General features: G+C 44.5%; 1 protein-coding gene across 6 annotated transcripts in view; it reads left to right on the forward strand.

Moving 5' to 3' along the window:
* The window catches only part of MEF2A (myocyte enhancer factor 2A), a 59,602-nt gene that overhangs the window by 15,820 nt on the left and 21,827 nt on the right, over positions 1-21,955 (forward strand). For 5 of the 6 annotated variants that reach the window (XM_070400537.1, XM_070400539.1, XM_070400535.1 and 2 more), the window contains exons 2-4: positions 5,066-5,151; positions 11,218-11,409; positions 16,044-16,247. In XM_070400537.1, the coding sequence (XP_070256638.1) occupies positions 11,356-11,409; positions 16,044-16,247 (258 nt within the window). In that variant the 5' untranslated portion in view covers positions 5,066-5,151; positions 11,218-11,355. The remainder of the gene's footprint in view (positions 1-5,065; positions 5,152-11,217; positions 11,410-16,043; positions 16,248-21,955) is intronic. The other variant, XM_070400536.1, reaches the window with a different exon arrangement.

Raw genomic sequence — 21,955 nt, forward strand, 5'->3', positions numbered from 1 at the left:
ACTGTGCTGTGCCCATCTGTCTGCCTTGCACCGGCTTTGCTCTTTTTGTTCATCACACCTACTCAAGTTTGTGTCATCTTTCTTACCTCCTGTAACTGGAACAGTCCCTGGGTGCTTAAAACCACTTTCTTCCTTAAAGGCTTGCTTCTGTGAAATTTTACCGACTTAAAGATACTGTTTCTTGTGACTTAGTATCTATTTATATGCCTGTGCATCCTTGTAAGACCTCAGCAGCATTTTTTTTTTTCAATTTTAGTATCAGATAGTGAATGATTCCAAATATATTCCAAAAGTTCTAATTTGGTGTTTGCTGTAATGTTTGCCTTTCTGATGTCTCGAGCAAAGGATGAGATTTTAATAGGGAAGTTAACTCATTGGTGTCCAGGGGCATCCGTCTGTCCCGCTTGTCTGTTTTCTGGCTTCTCTCTTTTTCCGAACACATTGTCCTCCCGTCAGTAATTACAGTGACCGTGACGGCGATGCAACAACAGCCCTTTGATTAGTTAGCACCGAGCATGTTCGATGCTTGTTGAATGCTCACAACTAAACTTGTGAAGTTTATGAGCTACTATTACATTATTACAGATGCAGAAACCAAGGCTTAAAAGATAATGCCGATTGTTCTGCACTTTGTAAGGTCAGAAAATTATGTGTATGGAGCTTCCCAGTGTTGAGGACTGGCTTTCATAATGTGGCAATTTTGGATCTTTGTAGGTTCTCTGGTCGGGGCTCAAGAATTGGCAGATTTATTCCCAAGTGGAAGCATACAGTGTGCACTCACTAGTGTTTTGCATTTTGCTCTCGCCAACGTGTTTTTGCGATTCATTCATGTTTGTGTCTATCCGTTTTTTGTTCCATTTTTCTGTTGCCTAGTATTTCATTGTATCTTTATACCACACCTCCTCCGTTCACCTTCTGTGGACATCTTGGTTGTTTCTAGTTGAAGCTATTAAGAATAAAGCTTGCCCTGGCTGGTTTGGCTCACTGGATAGAGTGTCTGGAAGGGTCCCAGGTTCGATTCCGGTCAAGGGCATGTACCTTGGTTGCGGGCACATCCCCAGTAGGGGGTGTGCAGGAGGCAGCTGATTGATGTTTCTCTCTCATCGATGTTTCTAACTCTTTATCCCTCTCCCTTTTTCTCTGTAAAAAATCAATAAGATATATATTTTTAAAAAAGAATAAAGCTCCTTTGTACGTTTGAGTACAAGCCTTTGTGTGGACGTATGCTTTCGTTATTCTTGGCAAAAACCAAGGAGTGGGAGTTCTGGAACACATGTTAAGTGTATGTTTTACCGTACATGCTAAGTGTATGTTAAGTGGATAAGAAGCTGTGAAACTGGTTTCCAAAGTAGTTGTACGGTTTCACAGTCTCACCAGCAGTAAGAGTTGTCGTTTCTCCATATCTTCATCAGCACTGGGTGCTGTCAGTCTCCTTAAGGTTGGCTATTTTAGTGACTAGGCCAGGGGTGGGCAAACTTTTTGACTCGAGGGCCACAATGGGTTCTTAAACTGGACCGGAGGGCCGGAACAAAAGCATGGATGGAGTGTTTGTGTGAACTAATATAAACTCAAAGTAAACATCATTACATAAAAGGGTACGGTCTTTTTTTTTTTTTTTAGTTTTATTCATTTCAAACGGGCCGGATCCGGCCCGCGGGCCGTAGTTTGCCCATGGCTGGACTAGGCAGTAGTCCCCTCCTTGTCCATGGTGTGTGTGTGGGGGGGGGTGGGGGAGGATACATTCTGAGACCCCCAGTGGAGGCCTGAAGCCACGGGTAATATCGAACCCTATCCATGCTATGTTTTTTTCTATCTAGACATTCCGATGGTAAAGTTAATTTAGGTACAGCAAGAGATTAACAATAATAACTAATAAAATAGAACAATTATAACAACATACTTTAATAAAAGTTACAGAATGAGGTCTCTCTCTCCTATTGCACTACACTCACCGGTTCACTTAAAGGAAGCGCTTGCGGCTTCCCCCTGGCAGATCCGAATGGCAGCATCACTCCTCTTGTGCTTGGGGCCATTGCTAAGTAAAATGAGGGTCACTGGGGCACGGGCACTGTGATACCGCGACAGTGGACCTGATGGCCTAGCAGGCTACTCAGCGGCTAATGGGCGGGAGCATGTGCAGCGTGGATGCGCCGGACAAAGGGGTGAGTCACATCTCAGGCGGACAGAGCTGGACCGCACGAGATTCACGCGAGTCAGAATAGCATGTAATTTAAAACGTATGGATTGTTTATTTTTGGAATTTCCCATTTGACATTTTTGAGACCGTGACTGAAAGCCCAGAAAGTGAAACCGCAGATAAGGGGGGACTACTGGCTACTGGCATCTCATTGTGGTTTTAAGTTGCATTTCTTTGAGTAATGATACTAAACAGTTTTACTTACTAGAGGCCTGGTGCACGAAATCTGTGCACTGCTGGTGGCGGGGGGGGGTGGGGTGGGGAGGGTCCCTCAGCCTGGCCTGCGCCCTCTTGCAGTCCGGGAACCCTCAGGGATGTCCGACTGATACCTTAGGCACGACAGTCAGACATCCTTTGTGCAATTGGAGCTGGAGAGGGACAGGGGAGGTTGGGCAGCCGGGGAGGGATCGTGGGAGGGCTCCAGGGCATGTCTGGCCCATCTTGCTCAGTCCCGATTGGTCGGACCCCAGCAGCAAGCTAACCTGCCAGTCGGAGCGTCTGCCTTCTGGTGGTCAGTGCACATCATAGCGAGCAGTTGAGTGGCCTTAGCATATCATTAGCATATTACGCTTTGATTGGTTGAACAGGTGACTGAACAACTGGACACTTAGCATATTAGGCTTTTATTATATAGGATTGGTGTCTCTTCAGTGGTGAAATGTCTGTTCATTATCTAGATAGAAGTCTTTTTATTCTCACCATCGTAGAATACTTTCTTGCCTATCATGTCAGCAGTACTTTGATTTCACTTTGCTTTCTCGCTTATTGGCATTCACTGATTAGGCATCAATAACGACAGAGGAGTTAGTGAGCAAGTGATTTATTTTGGGTCACTTGGGACTTCAGTTATCAACAATTGTAACGGGTTGTCTGTTTGCTTGGTCAAGTGTAGTTGAGACATTTGAAGAGAGGAATTTGGACCTTGGTCATTTAACCTTTCTTGTTAATACGGAAAATTGGAAATTGACAGTAACTTGTGCCACAGTATAAAATATGATAGTCAGCATTTACTCATCATTGAAATGATGATGCCTTCGAAGGTCTCGGTTGTTTCAGAGTGCCTTCTTCATTAAAAAATACTTACCATGCGATTTTTGTGATACTATCTTGTGTAATTTTTTTTTGTGATAACTGTCCTGTAGAAATTTAAAGTATACCTTACAAGGTATAGAGAAGGTCTCCGTTTGTCATTTGTATTCACAGCAGGCACCCGCTGCCCTTGGTCAGGGCATCTGTCACCTCTAGGTGTGGATGGGCAGTGCCTATCAGTGTGTATCAGCAGCTGCTCGGATGTACCGGCCTCTGAGACTGAGGTTTGCTTTGCGGTCTTTTGAGCCTGTTGCCACAGTGTGCGTTGGTTTTGTCACTTATTTAGCTCACTCATAGGGGCATGACTTGGACTGTGGTTGGTGCGGCAGAGCTGTTGGAGCATGCCTGGGTCCTCACCGCTCCACCAGCTTAGCTGCGTCACGCTTGGCAAGTTGCTTCTTAGTATTTCAGTTTCCTCTCGGGGACAATAATGAGGTTATTGTTGGCTTTACATCAGTTAACACATGTAAAGCAATTAGGATACCGATTAGCAGATGATAAAGACTCAGATGTTCCCGCTGCTGTTGCAATTGTTCTTGTTACTATTCTTACACTGGGTCTTCCCTGGATACCTTTCCTCATGGTTTAGTCCCCTTCCTGCCGCAGTACTTTCTCTCTCGCTTTCTTTTTCTCATGAAGGACTTTTTACTAACGTGCCATATCTATGGGGTATTCTTCGGTCACTTGGGTAAAAAGCTGAAGAAAGTCATAGACATTGATTTGATAGTTTGGGCAATGGCTTGTAGTCCATGTAAGTTAGTTAGAAGTAGAGGGAGCTAGGTGGTTGGTTGGGACCAGGTTTGGGCGGGGCAGCAGTTAGAGGAACAGGTGTCTAGCCCGTGCCTGGACAAGCAGTGGAATTTAGAGGTTCAATATATGAAACTTATTTACAACTGGCTAAAGCATTAACATTTTAGTTTTGGTTTTATTTTTTGAAGATGAGAGTGTGTTTCATGGTAGATAATTATACAAGCACTACAGTCATGCAAGTCTCCCAGTCATGCAAGTCTGCATTATTGGATTAGCATCATAATTTAGCCTGGCATTTGGGGTACAGAGAGGCATAGTTTTTAACCATGTTTCCCTTTTCTGCCTAAATGTCTTGCTACTATTTCCAAGCAAAAATGTAGCAGGACTGGATTATTTTTTATGCACTAATTCATTGGTTAGTATTCCCAGTGTTCCTTTGTTAATGTGAATTATTGACATTGATCAGTTTTATATTCATTTTTGGCATTTTATGGTCATTTTCGTGTTATGTTCCCTTGAAAGACAGTGAAAGCTACAAGTATATATATTGTATACGAATACAAACATGTATTCTGGCAATAGAAATCACCCATGGACAGTTTTCTTTCTAAATGGAAATGTTCACTGTACTGCATTCTCAACTATTTTATCCAACCATAAATTCAGTAGGCTGTGTGTATCAGGTGAATAGAAAGCATTATCATGTGATATACTTAGCGAATGGGGAAATGGAACCCAGGGAGCCAGTTGGTGAATCTTGGAGTGCATACAATGTTACTGAACATTTCAGTCACACTTCCTGAAAAAATGGATTAGTGACATTAGACATGCTCAGTGGCCTAACATTATATTTCTTAGCCAAATAAAACAATTGACTTTTAAACATTTATTTTTTTATTATTCAGCAAGTATTTGTGGAGCTATCTCCCAGACATAATGTTGTTAGAATTTGTAATAATGAAATATATTTAATTCTGTGTCGGAGTTAAGAGCAATTACTAACCCATCTCATATTTTTTCTTTATTAAGGAGTCGCATTTTGTGAAAAAGTCACAAAGAAGAAGTTTCTTCAAGGATCCTATCTAAGTGCACTTTTTGTTGATACGTCGTTTCTAGTAAGACACTTTTCATTTTTCTCTGATATGAAGTAAATAAGTACCATGGAAATGCTTTGTTTAAACATCTAACTTTGGGAGTTAACTATAACCCATTCAGACTGTCTGTGAGTTTGAATGGCAGTCATTTTGGAGTTTATCTTGGGGATTAATATAGATGAATTAAGGATTTATAGAGTCCAATTGAAGTGCATAAGAGTATATAGTGATAGTTTATCTGACACTGTTCAGATAACATAGATCTTTTCATCGCTGCCACCTCCATATCAGTTACCTTGTTTGTTGGTTTTTTTAAAGAAGAAAAATATCTACAGTAGGTAGTCTGTGTTTATTGTGGCAAGAATGAGGAGGATGGGAGGGTGTGAGGAGAATTGCATAAGCTGAGGAAGGAGTTTTCAAATAACAGATGAAGAGGACAAATCTAGCCCTGTTTCTTGAAAGATGGGAAGGGTCAATGGAAAAAAATTAAGCTAATTTAGGAGATGCTTAAAAATGTGGGCTTTTTTGTGTGACTTTGAATTATTGCCTTAAATCATAGGCCCATAATTGCAAGGCCCTGGAGTGCTCTATTTCGATTTTAAGCATTATTGGTCCAGGTTAATGGTTCCAATACGTCAGTAAGATGTGTAGTCTTACTCAGAAGTTTTCATGAGTGAACCCTCATCTGAAGTCTACCTTTTTGTTTTTAATAGGGGAAAAACTACATCGACATTAGACTATTTTTTTAAAAATATATTTTATTGATTTTTTTTACAGAGAGGAAGGGAGAGGGATAGAGAGCTAGAAACATCGATGAGAGAGAAACATTGATCAGCCGCCCCCTGCACACTCCCCACTGGGGATGTGCTTGCAACCAAGGTACATGCCCTTGACCGGAATCGAACCTGGGACCCTTGAGTCTGCAGGCCGACGCTCTATCCACTGAGCCAAACTGGTTAGGGCTAGACTATTTTAAAAGAGTGGAATTTTGGAAAGTGTTAGCAGGGGGTATTTCTGGAATGTTATAATAAGTTAGCATTAACATTTCAAATATTCGATCTCGTTGATTAAGCCTGGTTATGTCAGTAAAAACCTTGGGAAAGGTACTTAAGACTTTTCGTCGTCGTTCTTGTCATTGTAAGAATAGTTTTGCTATTTAACATAAGGTCTAATTTTTTCCTTGAATATGTTAGAAAGTACTTTTATAAATTTAGAAAATGAGTTCCTTGTTAGAATACACTATTCTGATATCAGTTTCTTGTAGCTTTATATTTTTATTGTTAAACTTGGAAGAACAGTGTATTCTTATATCTTTCAGTTTAGGAGAACATGGAGAACAGGCATTGTTTTTCAGTCGAAGCAAAGTATCCTTCAGACCAAAACTTATATATGTCCAGGCAGGATGGGGCTAAGGATGTCTCATTCACACTTTAAAATAGAATCCTTGGTTGGTCTTGTGTCAATCTCTGAATGTTCATTTTCTTTCTTTTTCATCTTATCGACATTTCTCCTAAGTCACTAACTGCTCAAAACGGAATGATGGGAGGTGGAGCACTGGAGGGAGCACTTGGCCTCAGAACTCTCTTGCCCGTTGCTCAGAACTCTGGCCCTCTCTGAGCCTTGCTGATGGCTCTGTGCGTAACTGCAGCTGCTCTGTTCTGGGTCATGCTTAAGCGTTAGGAAGTTACGAGGCTTCCTTCCCTAACTAAGCTCCAGGGTGTCGCCAGTGTCTCATTCTTCATGACAGGCTTTCCATGGCTCTGAGGGTGATGCGTGAGTTCATAACTACTTGCTTACGAGTTACTCTGAGAACTTAGATGGGAAATGAATGCTCTTTTCTTTTGAATAGATTCATATGTTGACTCAACAGCTTCCGATTAGGGATTTCCCCCTATACTTCTGCCCTAATTTGGAGTAGAAATGGGAGGAGTTGGCACAGAGATTGGGCAAAAATTTTTCTAACCTTTTTTTTCTTTCATGTCTTGGAACTGTTTTGGGCTTCTGTTTTAGGTCTGTGATCCATTTTGAGTTAATTTTTTTTATATGGTGTGAGGTAAGGGATGCGATTTATTTCTTTGCAAATGTAACACTTTTGAGAAGCTAATATAGTCCCCTGTTGAATTACTTCGGCATCTTTGTTGAAAATCAGTTGCCCATTATATGTGGGTGTATTTCAGGACTCTGTTCTGTTCTTATTAATCTATAAATCTGTCCTTAATGACAACACTGTATTGTCTTGATTATACTGTAGCTTTATGGTGAGTCTTAAAAGCAAATGGTATAAATCCTCCAATTTTGTTCTTCTATTTCTAAGTTTTTCTATTCTAGGTTCTTTCCATTTCTCTTCATGTATTTTAGAATCAGCTGGTCATTCTCTACAAAAATGCCTGATGGCATTTTGATTATGAATGTTTTTATCTTACAGGCCAGTTTGGGGAGAGTTGACCTCTTATGGGTATTTTTCTCTGTAGGCTTCTAATTTAATTCTGTTGTAGTCCAAGAACATACTTGTGTATTTGTTATAAGTGCAGGATGTTGTCTGCGTTAGTGACTGTTTGGTGTGCATTAAACATTCTGCAGTTGTTGAGTGGAGTTTTCTAGAAATGTTAACTTGGTCACATTGGTTGATAGAGTGTTTCAAGACTTATCCCTTCTGATTTCCGATTATTCCAGTAACTGCTGAGTGAGCAGTATGGGAATCTTCAGCACTGATTATGGGCTGGTCTGTTTCTCCTTTTACTTCTTGGCTCATGGAATTTGAAACTCTATAATTAGGTGCATGCATATTTAGTGTTTTTTTTTTTAATGTCTTCTTGATGAATTGGGTCCACTGTCTTGAAATGTCCCTCTTTATTTCTGGTAATATGTTGTGAAATAGTTTCTGAAATAACTCACCTAGTTTTGTTTGTTTGTTTGTTTGTTTTATTGCCTTCTCTGTGTGTCTGTCTTTTATGTCCACTTGCTTAGTTTTTGACAAAGTCTGATGTTACACTGTACCCCCTTATGTAAATTTTCTGTTCATTTGGACTGCTCAAAAGACTTTTTCAAATGATTATTTTAGTCATTTGGTTAGGATTTGCCATAGTATGGTTTCCTTTGAGAAAATCCTTAGTTTTTTGTTTTGTTTTTTAGATTCTTTACATTACAACCAAATCTGGAAACACTGTCTGCCATATTTTATGACACAGACAGGTTATCCCTGTGCTTACATGCTATTTGCCCTTGTGGTTCCTATGTGGATCGCACTGGATGAACATCCATTTACATATATTTGTCATTGTCTTATTTCCTTAGAATTTTTGAAAGTGGAATATTTTTCAAGGGAAGCTGAAATTTAGGTTTCTTTTTGAAAAAATATTTTAAATGTGGATCAAATCATTTAAGAACCTTCAGTCTAGAGCAGTGATGGCGAACCTATGACATGCGTGTCAGAGGTGACACGTGAACTCATTTTTTTGGTTGATTTTTCTTTGTTAAATGGCATTTAAATATATAAAATAAATATCAAAAATATAAGTCTTTGTTTTACTATGGTCGCAAAGATAAAAAATGTCTATATGTGACACGGCACCAGAGTTAAGTTAGGGTTTTTCAAAATGCTGACACGCCGAGCTCAGAAGGTTCGCCATCACTGCTCTAGAGGATAGTTTTGAGTGACTGATTTTCAAAGACAATACTAAATGTTTTGTTCCCTGTTGCTTACTTCCTTTTCATTTTATATTTTACCCCAAGGTGGGCACATTTTCCCTCCAATATTAATGTCATCAAGATGCCCAAGATTCCCCAAAGTGTATCTTTAGCGCTGATGTCTGAGCCTTATGTCTAGCTTCCTACTTGACATTTCCAGTTGCCTGATCCATGACCATCTCAAGTTTAATGTGACCAAAATTGAATTCTTAAGTTCCTCTCTTTTAAAGAAGGAATGAATCCTTATAGATTTTCTCATGATAGATGCCTGTTTGTTTGTTAAAAGCATTCAGTTGTTGACTGTACATAGTTACTTTATTAGAAAGTTTATTTTAGTAGCTTTTGATAAAATTTAACAGGTAGTTGATTATTAGAATCATCCAAATGGTGTGTTCTGATGAGCGACCTCAAAGAGTGGTGTTTACTTAATAAGGGCCAAGTTGAAGTAAAGTTCACCTTCTGTTTAAAGTCCGTGCTCTTAAAATATTGATGTACTTAAACCACAGGTTCTTTAAAACAGTAAACAAAATTGATTGTAAAAGACTGAACATCTATAATCAGTATTAGAATGACTTGGTCTGAATTTGAGTGCTAGATTCTGGTATCTTGCAAATAAAGACAACAGAACCCATATTGGGAATCTTGCTTAAACTCTAGTTCCTGATTTTTTTAAATGACATTCTACAAAAAATAATTCAGTTACCTGAGAGTTCAGTTTAAACTGATTTTTTACTGTATTAATTTTGCCTGAATACAGTGATAGGCCTGGCATTTAATTAGACTCATTTTTGCCCCCTACGGTAAGATAAATTACTTTCTCTATGGGCAAAAAAGTGCCCAGTGGTGTTCGTTAAACATGAGTTTTAGTTTTCAAGGTAGGTTTTAAATGTTGCTATTTCTACTAAAACTCCTTGTATTAAAGGAGTTTAATAATACTCCTGCAATTATTTTAAAGGTGCATGCATACTTTTTAGAGTATTGTATTTTTTGAAAGTGTAGTGAAGTGATCTTTGCCACTTTAGCCAGTTGAAGTGCACAGTCAGTGGCATTAAGTAGCTGCCCATTGCCGAGCGAGGATCGCCACCATCATCTGCAGAGCCGCTCCATCATCTCCTACTGAAACCCTGCACCCATTGGCCCTAACTTCCACCCCCTCCCTCCGGACCCTGGCAACTGCCTGTTTACTGTTTCTGTCTCTGTGCATTTGACAGCTCTAAATACCTCATGTAAGTGGAATTATATAGCATTTGGTCTGTGAATTTATCAATGTCCTAGTATTTGCGCCCCATCCCTCCAAAAGTATTTTTATCATGCAAGTTTTGAAAGCACTAGGTTTTCACACAACTGTCATTCACAACATGACAAATTATATCATGGCCAGTCATTCCACTAGAGAGACAAAGGGAATAGAAAATCCTAGTTTTTGAATGACCCAGAGTCAGAGGAAAATGGACATGGGGCTCATAGGCCACACCCACCGAGCAGGGCGCTGGGTTGATTCTACGGGGGCATTGATTTTGGCTTCATCAGGGAAATGCCGTTCCGATGGATGAGGGTTCATTAAATAGCCAACAGAAAAGCATTACAGTAAGTGCATATTATTAGGGAAGTAGAGTGTCTTTGTGGGTTGACAAATCGTACTTTTGCTGGTGTCGGTGGCAGTTTGCAGGAAGTTTGTAAAAGCAGATTGGAGTTATCAGATTGTTAGCCATCAGAAGCCTTTGAGGGTATTTGATAATGTTTAAGAGGAGAAGCTCTGGAGCTAGACTCCTTCTGTTCATATTCTATGCTATGCCTCTTACTGTGTGACCCTGGACACGTTACATACTATCTCTGTGTTTCAGTAATCCTAGCTATCAAATGACTCAGAAGATTGCAGTTAGGGTTGAATGAATGAAAACGTATCCGGTATTTAGAAAAGCGCCTGGCACACAGAAAAATCTCCTAAGTCTTGGCTCTTGTTGCTATAGTCACAAGCCTGGAGGAAAAACTCAAGAGTTCACAGTCGCACGCTTGTAGCCAGGACTGGAGGTACAAAAAGACTTAAGAGATATTTTAGGGGTCGAGTGAACAGGGCTTCAACTTTTTTTATTTTTTGTTAATCCTCACCTGAGGATATTTTTCCATTGATTTTTAGGGAGAGTGGAAGAGAGGGGGAGAGACAGAGAGAAACATCGATGTGAGAGAAACACATCGATGGGCTGCCTCCCGCACGTGCCCCGGCCAGGGCCCGGCCTGGGAGGAAGGGCTTCACCTTATTACTTACTGGTTAATGTGACCAGAAATGCAACTCATACTCCCGTCCGCATGCAGCATCAAAACAGGTTTGAAATTGGTACAGCATTGTCATGATTTGCAAATCTATAGAACCTAAATTTTCGAATTTGTGTTTTCTTTTAGATCTTACAGAAAATTTCAGCGGTAGCCCTGGGACTAGAAGCTGCAGTAACAGAAGCCGTGTATGATGCATTAGGCTATTGAAGAAAAATAATTTTTGAATTAAATATTTGGAACAGAAGGGAGGAAAGGTGACCGAAAATGGGGCGGAAGAAAATACAAATCACACGCATAATGGATGAAAGGAACCGGCAGGTAAATGAACGTCTTAATTTATCTATTTAACAGATGTACATATTTTTTCTTTAAAAAGGAGTGTAGGATAAACGTTGGATTTTTCTTACACATAATTTTAAGTCTAAATATTTTTAGTTTTAGACTAAATTACATATTTTAGCAATCAGAAAGTTTTGGCATTTTATCATGTGCTTTAAGGAAACATTTTATTTCAGAAATCATATGTGTTAATTACAAAAACATAGGCTGAAAGAAAAAAAGTAAAATCCGTGCAGTGATTTTATGTACACTAATTGTGTACATTTTTCATAATATATTTATTATTCTGTACATTTCATTATTAGTATCCTACATATTGATCATTTAAAATTATCACCTCTATTTTCATATGTAGGTAATTCTTAAGTTAACTACTGCTATCAGTGAATGTGTTCTGGTCAGTTAAATTTTCAGGTTAACCAAAAAATAATCATATTTTTTTACAACTCTTGTTATCACAAATATTCTGCATCATTTATGTACCGGGTGGGCAAAAGTAGGTTTACAGTTGTTTGAATAATAAAAGCATAATATGCTAATTAGACCAGATGTCCTTCTGGTCGAAGCCGGGCTGCAAGGGAAGCCCGGGTCCCAGGTGAAGCCCAGGTCCTGGGTGCCAGAGGGAAGCCGATGCTGGTAGCCGGGGGAAGAAAGGCCTACTCTTGCACGAATTTCATGCATTGGGCCTTCAGTAAATCTCTACTAATAAAAGGGTAATATGCTAATTAGACTGGACATCTTCTGGACGTCCTTCCTGACAAAGCCCCCTGCCTGTGGTCCTAGTGCCAGCACCTGCAGCTGTGGCTCAGGAGAGAGAGAAAAACTGTATACCTCGCAGTCCCGGGTGCCTGTGGCCAGCCAGAGGGAGGGAAGCCTGGGTCCTGGGTGCCTGTGGCCGACTAGAGGAGGGAATCCTGGGCCCCTGGTGCAGCGCTGAGGCAGAGGTGGTTAGGAGCAATCAGGCTGGCAGGGGAGCAGTTAGGGGCAATCAGGCAGGCAGAGGTGGTTAGGGGTGATCAGGCAGGCAGGCGAGCGGTTAGGAGCCCGGATTGCAAGAGGGTTGTTCGACTGCCGGTTGGGATTGGGCCTAAACCGGCAGTTGGACATCCCCCGAGGGGTCCCAGATTGGAGAGGATGCAGGCCGGGCTGAGGGACCCCCTCTCCCATACACAAATTTCATGCAGCGGGCCACTAGTAATAAATAATAATACAATAACAAACTGTGTTTTGCTTGTGCACAACAATTTGTGTTTGTCTGAGAAGGTCTTATTTCTTTTAAAGTACAATTTCTCAAGCTACAGCATTTCAGGTTGGTGGGTCCTCCCCCGCCCTCCGACACTTGAAGCGTATCCGTGTGCTCGTCCGCATTGCGTGTGTCTGAGGAGAACCTGGATGCAGCTCTTAATTTACACTCAGTGATAAGGTGCTTTTTTCCCCTCTGGCTCCTTTCAGGTTATTCTTATCTTTGATTTTTGTAGCTTATATATCATTTGCCTTGCTGTCGTTTCTGGGTTTGGAGGGGATTTTGTTTGTTTGTTGTTCGCATTTATTTTGCTTGGTGTTCTTTGAGCTTCCCGGATCTGTGGTTCGGTGTCTTAACATTCATTTGGGGAAATTCTCAAATGTTGTGATTCAAATATTTCTTCTGTTATTTCTCTTTCTTCTCTTGCTGCTATTTACAGCTTCTGTTGACATGGCCTCAAGCTCGGAGGTTTCTCCCTCATTAGTTGCATCCTGCTGATGGACCCATCAAAGACAATCATTTATGTTAGTGTTTTTATTGCCAGCATTTAAAAAGAATTTTTTAGGAAAAGAATTTCCACCTCTCTGCTTACCTGTTGCTGCATGCTGTCTACTTTTTCCATGAGAGCCTTAGTTTGGTAATCATAGCTGTTTTGAATTGCTGGTCCGATAATTCCAACATCTCTTTTTATTTTTATTGATTTTTAGAGTGGAAGGGAGGAAAGAGAGAAACATCGATGTGAGAGAGACACATCTCTTAGTTGCCTCCCTCACGTGCCCTGATTGAGCCTGCAACTGAGGTACATGTCCTCAACTGGAATCGAACCAAGGCCCTTCAGTCCTCAGGCCGATGCTCTACCCACTGAGCAACACCGCCTAGGGCTGATTCCAGCAGGTCGGCTGTGCTTCTGATGCTTGCTCTGTGTCTGCAGACTGTTGATTGCCCTTGAGTAAGCCTTGTAAGTGCTGAAAGCCAGAGGTGACGCCCTAGGAAGGAACGGCAGGAACAGGCCCCGGGACTGTGGTGGGGGGTGCGGGGTGGGGGGGGCGGAGCGGGCGTGTTCTGGAGCCTCGCTGAGATATAGACTAAGTTGTGAACAAAAGTGACCACTGACTTCAGTCACATAAACGGAAGGATATGGGGATGTTAACAAGTCTTCATGGATCACGGGGAATGGAGTCTGAGGGCAGCAGGTTGAGGCGAATGGGTGGCATGAGATTGGAGAAGGTACAGTGGGGCCTTGACTTACGAGTTTAATTCGTTCTGTGACGGAGCTCGTAACTCACATCACTCGTATGTCAAATCAAAAAGTGAACGAGTGAGACACGTGATGCTGGGCTGATGCTGTGGCGTTCACTGTGACGTTCGCTGCGCCAACTAGCGGTGGGGTATCGGAAGCTGGCTCGTAACCCGAATTTTAGCTCGAAACTCAAAGCAAAAAATCACCAAGAGACGGCTCGTATCTCGAAAAACTCGTTAGTCGGGACACTCGTAAGTCAAGGCCCCACTGTATAGGTGTTTCTATCAGGCATGTGCACTCGGGGTAGGGCAAGAAGGGGCGGCACCTGAGGAGCAGGGCGGGGTCAGGAGAGGACGGGGCCACTGGTCGGGAGGAGCCTGGAGTGTACGGGAAGGAAAAGGAGCGGAAGTGCCATCACCAACAGCAGAGACGGGAGGGCGTGGGAAGGTACATGAAGCGTTTGAACGGACGGACTTGGGATGAGAAGGGAGATGAGAGAGCTCCCGCCCATTTCTGTTTCCTCAGCGGAGAGGGGATTGGAGGGAGGGAGGTAGGAAGTAGCTGACTGGGAGAACGGGCCCGTCAGACACACCAAGTCCTGGTTGCCAGGCAACACTGAGGGTTGGTTGAGGTCTGTGATCTTCAGTTTAGAAACACCAAGTGGTTGTGTGTGCGTGTGTGTGTGTGTGTGTGTGTGTGTGTGCGCGCCCAGGAGTGTGAGCTACTTGGACAGAGACGCAGGGATCATGGGTATAAGAATGGGGGTCGGCCCCTGGGCGGGGCTCTGCAGGCAACTATATGAAGAGGGAAGAGGGAGGAAGTTGTGTTTGCAGGGAGAGAAAATAGTGATGGACCATGGGATCTGCAGAGGACAGACGGTACCAGCGTGGTGAGATGAGTAACGGGGGTTGGTAAAGGTGAAGGAGTTTCTGGAGACACAGCACACGTGGGACAGCTGGAGAGGGGCCGGCGGAGCGGAACGGGGGAGCTGATTGCTGGGGGCGGAGTTACAGGCGCCTTCAGGAGCGGGCACTTGGCGTGTGGTAGAGGCTGACCATCTGGCGTTGGGAGACGCAGGAACTGAGAGGCCACGGTGTTTGCAGTGATCTCCCCCCCCCCCCCCCCCCCCCCAAGCTGAGTCACCAGAGACAGAATACGAGCCGGGCTAGGCAGAGGTGGGTAGGTGATGCCCATCAGTGTGCGAGGGAGAGGGCCGGGGCTCGCTGGGTGCCTGCCACGGGGGGTGGGTGGTATAAATGCCATGGTGTGAGCTTAGAGTACCTGGGGTTTTTGAAGGGGAAGGAGGGAAAAATAATTTAGAAGAGACTGGGGAGCAAAAAGGACGGATCTTCCAGGCTGAACAAAGATGGGTCCCTGTTGGAGAGGCCTGCAGGGATGGGAAGAACGCTGAGAGGACATGAGGGAGCGGCTGGTCCTGGGCTGTGCGTTTCAGTGGGTGCGACACGAGGGCCTGGGAGAGGCCGCGTTAGGTCAGGTGTGCTCAGTGCAGTTGTGGGGGGAAGAGTCGAGTGACGAGGGGTTCCTGGAGGGAGGACTGGGGGTTTCTGGTGGGAACCACTTAAAGCCAGACGGTCAGGGGCCACTGGCACCTGTTTCCTTCTGTGGTCCTTTGCCTTCTGCAGGAGAACAGGGCCAGGGGTAAAGCAGTAGCCCCTGGGAGGCTGCCTTACCAGAGCCCACGGAGATACCAGATCCACTCGGGACTGTCGCACTATGGCAGATGGGGAGGTAGAGGCTCGTGGGGGGCGTGAAGCTAGGAACCTTTTCCATCTTCAAACTCGGACTCAGCATTAAGAAGACTCATTTTCAGGGAGCCTATATTCAAGTACTACTAATGCTTTTTACAAATGTTTTTAATTTATTTTTAGAAAGAGAGGAAGGGAGAGGGATGGAGAGAGAAAAACATCGATGAGAGAGAAACATCATGGATCAGCTGCCTCCTGCACACCCCCCACTGGGGATGGAGCCCGCAACCCGGGCCTGTGCCCCGACTGGGAATCGAACCGTGACCTCTCGGTTCCTGGGTCGACACTCAACCGCTGAGCCACCCCGGCAGGGCGACTACTAAAGCTTTTAATAAAAAAGGCCTTTTCCCCTTTGCCTGCCTAGGTCACCTTTACGAAGAGGAAGTTCGGGCTGATGAAGAAAGCCTATGAGCTCAGCGTGCTCTGTGACTGCGAGATCGCGCTCATCATCTTCAACAGCTCCAACAAGCTGTTCCAGTACGCCAGCACCGACATGGACAAGGTGCTGCTCAAGTACACCGAGTACAACGAGCCGCACGAGAGCCGCACCAACTCGGACATCGTCGAGGTAACGGCCCCTCCGCCTCACCGCAGGCGTCACCGCGTCTTTCCTGTAACGGCTGTGACTGTTAGATGCTTTCTGTATCCCAGATACCGATCAGTCATAGGTACATCTTGTCTCTGAGTCATTTCTTTGTTTTTAAATATATTTCTATTGATTTCAGAGAGGGAGGGGGACGGAGAGAGAGATAAACACCAGTGATGAGAGAAATCATTGATTGGCTGCCTCCGGCACGCCCCCCAGGGGTCGAGCCCGTAACCCGGGCCTGTGCCCTGACCGGGAATGGAACTGTGACCTCCTGGTTCATAGGTCGATGCTCAACCACGGAGCCACACCAGCCGGGCTGGATCATTTCTTGGGAGGATCTAGTTGTTGCATGGGATGAACCACTTCGGCTATAACCGTGTCCTACTCATGGAGACACAAGAAACGAGGCTGTGGTACCATAGACCCGGCATCATGTAGCACGTCCCCTGTTTTTAAGTTAATATTCTAAGAAACGATTATCACTCTGAGTTACAGCTTTAATGTCTTAATTGTGTGATTATGTCAGTGATTGCCCACAACTCTAACCATTAATGAAGTGAAAGGAAGGGATGTCGATACGATTTCTCTTTTGCTAATAGCGCTTTAGTTGTGGGGGAAGGATGGCCCATTCTCCTCCATCTGCTGCCCGTCCGTATCGTCATTCCGCCAACCTCATTGGCGGGAAGGAAAGAGACGGGATTGTTTTTAGAACGATTTCTCTCTATTCAGAAATGGTGTTTTAAAACAAAGCCTTGAAAAAGGAGGACCAGCATGCTTCCCCTTGCAAACTCTTCTCATGAAAGCTAGCGTCCCGTGTGTGTTCCTAATGGCATTTACAGTTAGCTCAGTCTTTACTTTTGTCTTATTTGTTATATTTGGAGATTTTGCTTTATTTTTATTCATATTTATTTTACTCCTTGAAAAGAGAGACACTTTGGCTTAATCTCATAATATTAGAAAATGATTTCAATAAATTAGGTATTTCCTTGGTGAAAGTACTGAAACCATGTGAAATGATCACAACCAACTCTAAAAGAAGGAATGAAGCTCCAATCTAGATCCCATTCAAATAATTGAAATTTAGGTGAAGATACTTTATTGTGTAGGAATCTATTTGCTGCCACAGATTATATTATAGATCTGACAATGAGATCTATACGTTTTTTCTATATTTCTCTGCCTTAGCCATTCCTTTTTTCACAGTAATTGTGACTGCCAAAAAAAAAAAAAAAATTCTCCTTCTTGTATTAAAAGAGCCCTTCTGTTACTTTTAAAGCAGTTAATTGTTTGAAAATAGAAGGAAAAGTGCAGCATAATTACAGCGAGGACTCGTCTCTGCTGCTTGATCTGCCGGGTTGTATTCAGTGGCTCACTCGGGAGCCGCCCTGACAGTGTCTGACGCTTTTGTTTGGCGCTTGTTGAGCGCTTTGCTTAAACTGCGTGGTGACGTCGTTGGCCACGCCCCCTTCACTGTAAATTACTGTATATCACTGAGCATTTTTGGTCCATCTCATCACTTACATCCAGCTCGAACTATGCAGCAGCCTTTTCCCTTTATAGAAACACAATGAATTTTGAGTCATAACTTTGTAAATGAGGAGATCACCATTCGGGTTCGATTTAACAGAGATTTCATAAGTGGATTTTCTTGAAATGGGGATGATCCCTGTGTATCTAGTTTAAAATGATATCTTCTTTTTAAAATCTCGATTTCTTATACAAGGTTGCAGTGCCTTAAGTCAACCAAAAAAACAGAGTTGTCTGTAATACTGTCAGCAAATAGATGTCGGAGCTGGTTTCCCGTGGAAGGCGCGGCCACCTTCTGACCTGATTCTCTGCTCTGTGGCGGGGGCAGCAGTGTCGCTCTGGGCCCCAGAAGTCGAGCGTGCGTTGCACAGGCAGCGTGTGCCTCCTCAGAGACCAGGAAGAATACGGTCTCACTCGGTCCCCCCAGAGCTTCCAGGAGACACTCCGTCTCCATCTCTGTGTCCGAGTGTCGGGGAGCAGGTCTCAGCACTTCTCAGCCGTCTCCTGTGTTGCTACGTCTGCTTCAATAGGAAGGAGAACTTTTGCAGCCCAGGTTCCCACTGGGATTCTGATATTTTCTTTAGAGTTGGAATTCGTAGAGGGAACATAACTCTTACCAGCAGGTTTTTATGAAGTTCATAAATGCAGAGGGTAGGAGACAGTTGATGATAAGGGACTCATTTGCTGTGGTAGAATGCATGCTCAGGCTTGCTTCTCCTTTGCTGTGTGTTAATGCCTTTCTGAGGTCGCCTGTGTTTCAGACAGCGGTGGGTGCACCTGTAAGATGTTCTTCCACATAGAAGGTGCCACAACTTGGCCACACTAGCAGTGCGCACACGTCTGAATCCTTCTGTCAGCCGTGGCCCTGGCTTATGCTCATGCAGCACTGACTCTGAGCCACCCCGAGTTCACCAGATAAGAGAAATGACAAATCCTCATATCGAGCTGCCTAGGGCCCAGACACTTCACAGCGCTTTACAGATATCTCACTTAAAGATATTTTTAGAATGCGATTGTAAGTATTTCCCGTTTTCCGAGCTCCCTTTCAAACAGCTGTAGTCATTGCAAGCCCTCTTTCTGATGTCCATTTGCTCATTGGACAACAGTAACGGGCTCCTGTGAGCGTGGGCTCTGCCGTGGTGTTATTGGAGAGCTCCAGCTGAAGCCAGTGCCCGTTCCTCCTGCCCGAGTTGGATAACGCACTGAGATCAGCTTTTTCCAGCTGAGGATTTTATATCCACGAGCTTCTAACGCGTTGGTGTGCGGTGGTCTAGACTCTTTAGCCTTCTCGTGTAGCATGAAATGGAAGCATATAAACCGTTATAAGCGGCCGGCTCTAGTGTGTGTCCTTATGCAATATGGTCAAGTGTAACTGACTGGGAACCTGGCAAGCAGCTCTCCTAAGGCCTCAAGCTGAATTCACCCATTTCCGGGTGCACATTTGTTCGTCTCTACAATCGGCAGGGTTTTACCTGAATGTCCTTTGGCAGAGCGCTGACTATTAAAGTGGAGTCAACTGTAGATGCATTTCCATGTGTCCTACACACCAGCCCTTTGGGACGCACTGTGAAGAGAAAGGGCGGGAGTCCTGTGTTGTTAGCCGCACCTGCATGGTCTGCAGCGTGAGGACACGTGTGTTGTGCCTGTGGAGTTGGATCTGTATGTTGTCTGGGAGCGCTGTGCTAAATACATTCTAAAGCTGTTGGTGTTGGGATAAACAGATAGTGAGAAAGACACGACACTCATTTATCCACCTTCCAATTTTTAAAAAGAATATTTTTATTGATGTCAGAGAGGAAGGGAGAGGGAGAGAGAAACATCAACGATGAGAGAGAATCATGGATCGGCTGCCTCCTCCACGCCCCACACTGGGGATCAAGCCCACAACCTGGCATGTGCCCTGATTGGGAATCGAACTGTGACCTCCTGGTTCATAGGTGGACACTCCCCCACTGAGCCAGGCCGGCCGGGCGCACCCTAGTGTGGAGTAGGTTTGTGTAGGGGAGTGATCGGGTAAGGAAGGGGCAGGTGGAGACGGTTGATGGGGAGAGCGCCTTGAACACCAGGCTGTGGCATTTGACATTTGTCCCATGGCCCTTGGGAATTGAACCGTGACCTCCTGGTTCATGGGTCCAGCCTCAACCACTGAGCCACATGGTTGAGCATTTTAAAGAGGTTTACAGCTTTTGAAAATAGACTGTTCTCTCATCTCTTAATTCCATAGGTTGTTAGTAATGCTGAGGTGTAGGAAGAAGAGTGGGTCTCACTTGGGGAAGGGAGAGTAAGTGGGGTGCAGGCTGTGTCCTGAAGGAAAAGTCCGGGTGCTTCTGCTGTCAGGCAGTCTGTGCCTCCCGGACCCCCCCCCCCCCCCCCCCCCACACACACACACACTGCAGCGCCTACGCAGCCAGCCGTGTGCTCTGGGAAAAGCCACCTTCACGGAAAGTGTAACCCGCACTGGGAAAGGCAAAATGATCAGACTTCTTAGAAGATAAATAGGAAAATGTGTGCATCATGTTGAGGAAGGGAAAGCATCTTATCCAAGACATAAAAATTACTGCCATCAGGGAAAACTGTAAAGGAGAAAGTGGGGACATTCGACTTTATTAAAATTAAGAACCATTTTCATCCAAAGACAAGTATTAAAAAAAACATGCCGAAGCATGGGGAAAGGTTTCTACAGCGCATACAGTTAGCAAAGGACTTGTGTTGATTACAAATAAACAATGGCTCTAAAGCAATAAGGAAGAGAAACAGCTCAGGAGAAAACTTGGCAAAGGACTTGACAGGCACTTCACACAAGAGAAAACCCACATGGCCAGTAGATACGACGTGTGCTTTACTGTCTTAGTCATGAGAGCAACGCAGGTGGGACATGTCCGCTGATACAGCTGCTGGGAAACAGTGTGGCATCGCCTGGTCCAACTGAAGGACATTTTATGAACTAACAGCTTCACTCAAATACTTTAGAGAGATGTGTGCAGATGTGTAGACTATGCAAAAATGTACATACGGCCCAACAGGCGTGGCCCAGTGGTTGAGGGTCGACCCATGAACCAGGAGGTCATGGTTCAATTCCCAGTCAGGGCACATGTCTGGGTTTCGGGCTCGATCCCCAATAGGGGGCGTGCAGGAGGCAGCCGATCCATGATTCTCTCTCATCACTGATGTTTCTCTTTCTCCCTCTCCCTTCCTCTCTGAAATCACTGATTGGCTGCCTCTTGCACGCCCCCTATTGGGGATCGAGCCTGCAACCCGGGCATGTGCCCTGACCAGGGAATCGAACCATGACCTCCTGGTTCATAGGTCGATGCTCAACCACTGAGCCACGCCGGCCGGGCTTGATGTACTTTTCTTCACAATTAAAATAAAAAAAAAATTAAATGTTTTTATGTATTTTCAACTTGTCTAGGAAACATAAGTGTCTTTCAAAATTGAGAACAATTATTAAAAATGGGGAAAGGGAGAACTTTTCTCATTAAAAAAATTCTAAGAGTTTAAGTTCCTTGCGACTTAGGACATTATTCTGTTATTTCACACGTGCTCATTTGTACCTTGTGCTCCATCTAATTCCCCACTCAGCCGGCACCCAGGGAGCATGCGCTGCTCAGCTGCCTGGGGGAAGGGAGGGCGAGGGTGGGTGGCGGGAGCGTGGAGGGATGTACTCTGAGCTGCCCGGGCAGTTAACGCCGGGCCGACACCTCTGAGTACTTGCAGGCCCGTAGTTTCACTTCTGAGCGCGGAGGCCCCGTTCCTGTGGAGTGGGATTTGACAGTTACCAGCCCAGAACGGGGCACACACTAAGGAACATGCTCATTCTCTTAGGCAGGAGTTAAACACGCAGCTTCTCAGGCCTGGCCCTGCCGACCAGGCAGCTGGCGGCTCCCGGGAGCCGTGGAGCCCAGGCCGGCCTGTGTCTTCTCCGCCTCGCCTGGCCTCGCAGATCACAGCATTCCACTTGTTAGCACCCGGCCTGCCCGGAGCCCTCGCTGTGGGCTGTGTGGTCACGATAAGGAGACGGAAAAGGCCTTTTTAGGTAGCGGGTCCTCAGTGCTCGGGGATAAGGACGCAGTGGCTCCCGGCAGGCACATTAGGTCCTTATCTGCGGCTGATAGCGGCTCGCATTCCCTCCAGGACCGCCGGCCCGGAGAGCGGGCAGG

The sequence above is a fragment of the Myotis yumanensis genome, unplaced genomic scaffold, assembly GCF_028538775.1.
Source record: "Myotis yumanensis isolate MYYU_CA2020_CCGP unplaced genomic scaffold, mMyoYum1.0.hap1 SCAF_20, whole genome shotgun sequence".
In the NCBI taxonomy this organism is placed as follows: Eukaryota; Metazoa; Chordata; class Mammalia; order Chiroptera; family Vespertilionidae; genus Myotis; species Myotis yumanensis.